Source organism: Eptatretus burgeri, chromosome 4, assembly GCF_056783735.1.
Source record: "Eptatretus burgeri isolate ZD-2024b chromosome 4, Ebu_testis_v1, whole genome shotgun sequence".
Taxonomy (NCBI): domain Eukaryota; kingdom Metazoa; phylum Chordata; class Myxini; order Myxiniformes; family Myxinidae; genus Eptatretus; species Eptatretus burgeri.
In genome coordinates, this window is record NC_140964.1 from 64,996,592 (window position 1) to 64,999,772 (window position 3,181).

At 56.0% G+C, this 3,181-nt stretch overlaps 1 protein-coding gene across 1 annotated transcript; it reads left to right on the forward strand.

The window, feature by feature from the left end:
• Window positions 1–275: 275 nt before the first annotated feature.
• LOC147028235 (frizzled-5-like) lies at window positions 276–2,807 on the forward strand. Its single transcript, XM_085878455.1, has one exon. The coding sequence runs from the start codon at window positions 516–518 to the stop codon at window positions 2,250–2,252; it is 1,737 nt and encodes a 578-aa protein (XP_085734581.1). The 5' UTR covers window positions 276–515; the 3' UTR covers window positions 2,253–2,807.
• Window positions 2,808–3,181: the final 374 nt, after the last annotated feature.

A 3,181-nucleotide genomic window follows, 5' to 3' on the forward strand; every position in this document is an offset into this window, starting at 1 on the left:
TACGTGGATGTTTGCTTTAGCGCCATAACGAGCTCCGAGCCTGGGGCGAGCTCGTTTTTCCGATTAACCCCATGGGAGTCGCCGGCAGCGACGTGCAGTGTGGGAGGGGGTGGCGCTCACGGGGTTCAAACCGGACAGCACCGATGGAAGGGGTCTAAAGGGGTCCGTACGCTGTACATGCCAAACGCACAGTCTGGAGCCGCTCCCGACTCAAGAGTCGCGTCGGATTAATTGAGCAATTACGAAGCCATTCTCCACGCTGGTGGGGGGGGGGGTGGGTTGTAGCTTGAGCCCTTCCCACACCACCCCTTGTCGGTAGGGGGACTGCCAAACGCCCCTCCTCCGTGAGCCGAGCCGTATTCATCTCAGACAGCGCGAGGGGATCACTCTTTGCACTCGCAGAGGGAAGACGGAGAACGAGGGTCACGTTACCACCAACCGAGTTGTGGTTTCACTGCCCTGAAGATGTCCATCAAACTCATCCATGCGTGCGACGTATAAGTGCACGATCCGAGATGCGGCTGGTCGTGTTGGCGATGCTGGTCTTGACACCCACAGGGTGGACCACTAGGGGCACCTCCGCCCAGGAGCGAAGAAGCTGTGACGAAATCACTGTGCCCATGTGTCGTGGTGTGGGCTACAACTTCACGGTGATGCCGAACGCGTTTAAACATCGCTCGCAGGATGAGGCGGGACTTGAGGTGCACCAGTTTTGGCCTCTCGTCGAGATCGAGTGCTCCCCCGATCTGCGATTCTTCTTGTGCAGCCTTTACACCCCTATTTGCCTCCATGATTACAGCAAGCCGCTCCCGCCCTGCCGGGCCGTGTGCCAGAGAGCACGGGATGGCTGTGCGCCGCTCATGAGCCAGTACGGCTTCGCTTGGCCTGAGCGGATGCGATGTGAGCGGCTTCCCGCACATGGAGAGGAGGACCAGCTGTGCATGGACCATGGAAGCGGACAGGGTCTAGTGACGACCCCTGCTCCTCAGGTGGCACGACCCGTGCTCCCCCTCCAGCCAAAGCACCCTGTCCACAGGTCACCCGACACACCGTCATGGTCAGGCGCACCAAACGAGAAGCTCAAGCATGGGGTGACGGTCGGATGTACCTGCGGTGGTTCACCCTTGGTTTCTCTGACCAATGAGAGGTCTCAGGGCCACACGAACCCGCTCTCCGATTGTGCCGTGCCGTGTCACTCACCCTTCGTGCGTCCCGACAAGCGCACGCTCCTGGTCGCTTGGATTGGACTCTGGGCCGCGCTTTGCTTGGCGACGGCAATGGCGACCGTGGCCACGTTTTTAATCGACACACACCGCTTCGGCTATCCGGAACGACCAATCATCTTCCTGGCTGTTTGTTACGTGTTCGTCTCTGCCGGGTACCTGGTGCGCCTCGCGGCGGGACACGAGCTCGTGGCGTGCGGCGGAAACTCCGCACACGTCCTGCATGCCAGTTCGGCTCCTGCCCTCTGCACGACGGTCTTCCTCCTCACCTACTTCTTCGGAATGGCTAGCGCTACTTGGTGGGTCGTGCTCTCACTTGCCTGGTTCCTGGCGGCGGCCAAAAAGTGGAGCAGCGAATCCATCGCGGGCTTCGCACCATATTTCCACGTTGCCGCCTGGTTGCCCCCGAGTCTCGAGAGCATCGCCGTTCTTGCGTTGGGTGCGGTCGATGGGGAGCCGGTGAGCGGGATGTGCTGGGTGAGTCAGCACCCTCCCGCGGCGCAGCGTGCCTTCGTCCTGGCCCCTCTCGCCCTGTGCCTGGCTCTCGGCACCACGTTCCTCCTCGGTGGATTCGCGGCGCTGCTCCGAGTGCGACGCCACGTGCGTCGAGGCGGTGCCAAAACGGTGAAGCTGGAGCGACTGATGGCGAGGATCGGGGCCTTTGCACTGCTGTACGCGGCTCCTGGCACAGCTCTTCTGGCTTGTCTCACATATGAGCATGGACAAGCCGAGCGCTGGCTCTGGTCGCTCGCGTGTTCTTGTTCCGAGGACACCTGTTCGGGTTCCGAACCCCAATTCACCGTGTTCATGCTCAAGCACCTGATGGCGCTACTGCCTGGGATCGCGACCGGAGCTTGGACGTGGTCGGGAAAGACCTTGGGCTCCTGGCGAAGGTTCTACCGACGGGGTCGTCCTCGTGAAGCCAAACCTGTCGTGTCACCGCCCTTCACGCTGAGCACACGAAGTGATGCATCACGACCTTCCCCTCGAGCTCCTTGCCCAAAAGCGCTGCCCTTTTCTCAGGTGTAACGTCAAAGTTCAACAAACACCGGTCGTGAATGGATTTACATATTCTTAAAAAAAAAGCGGTGAAATCATCGAAATGGTTTTCCATTGTATTGGCACCACCAAGCCACAGAGGCAAAAACTGCGGTTGGACTCCAAGAATGCCGATTATGACGTCATTCAACACAAAAGGCCCCAAAGACCTCGTCCAGATAATTATATGTACAATAATGTATGTGTATTGCCAATGCATGCTTAATGTGATCGTGATTTATTTATATAAATCGATTGTATATATTAACAGAGCCACCGAAGTTGATTTTATAGTCCTCAACTTTTAATGAACTAAAATGTCATTTAATTTATATATATATATATATATATATATATATATATATATATATATATAGTTGTTCTATTCGTCTGTTCAGTGCATCGTCATGTACAAGTCATTACGTCAATGTGGCGCACCGGTTGGTGCAAGCGGTTTACATATCGGTCACAATGCAAGTGTAATAGACCTGATTCGATTGGACAACTGGCTTGAAATAAAGATGTGCAGGGTAACGACAGAGACAACTGCAGGTGTTGGGGAGGGAGGGGAGAGGGGGGTGAGGGGCTATCTAGAGTGCTTCCAGCAGCTGCATTCTCAAAGTTCCTTCCTAAAACCCCGCATCACACATCTCACTTCAATTGAGGGTCTGACCTCCATTTTGGCACAGACTATGGGGCTGAATGGCTCCGAGGTGGCCACCCGAGTAATCCACCAATTTTCCAGCTTGCACTCCTGGTGGTCCATTGTTAATGAGTAGTGGGGCATTCCCTCCCCACTCCACCACCAACCACTTCACGCTTCCCGTCCCTATCCCATACCGTGTGGTTTGCAGGTCTGTGTTGTCTCCACTCTAATCGCTGCATTCGGTGCTGGAAAAATGTTCCCATTTCCTGAGCCG

Bases quoted from the DNA above. Each gene is read 5' to 3' on its own strand.
- LOC147028235 (XM_085878455.1), top strand. From the start codon at position 516: ATGCGGCTGGTCGTGTTGGCGATGCTGGTCTTGACACCCACAGGGTGG.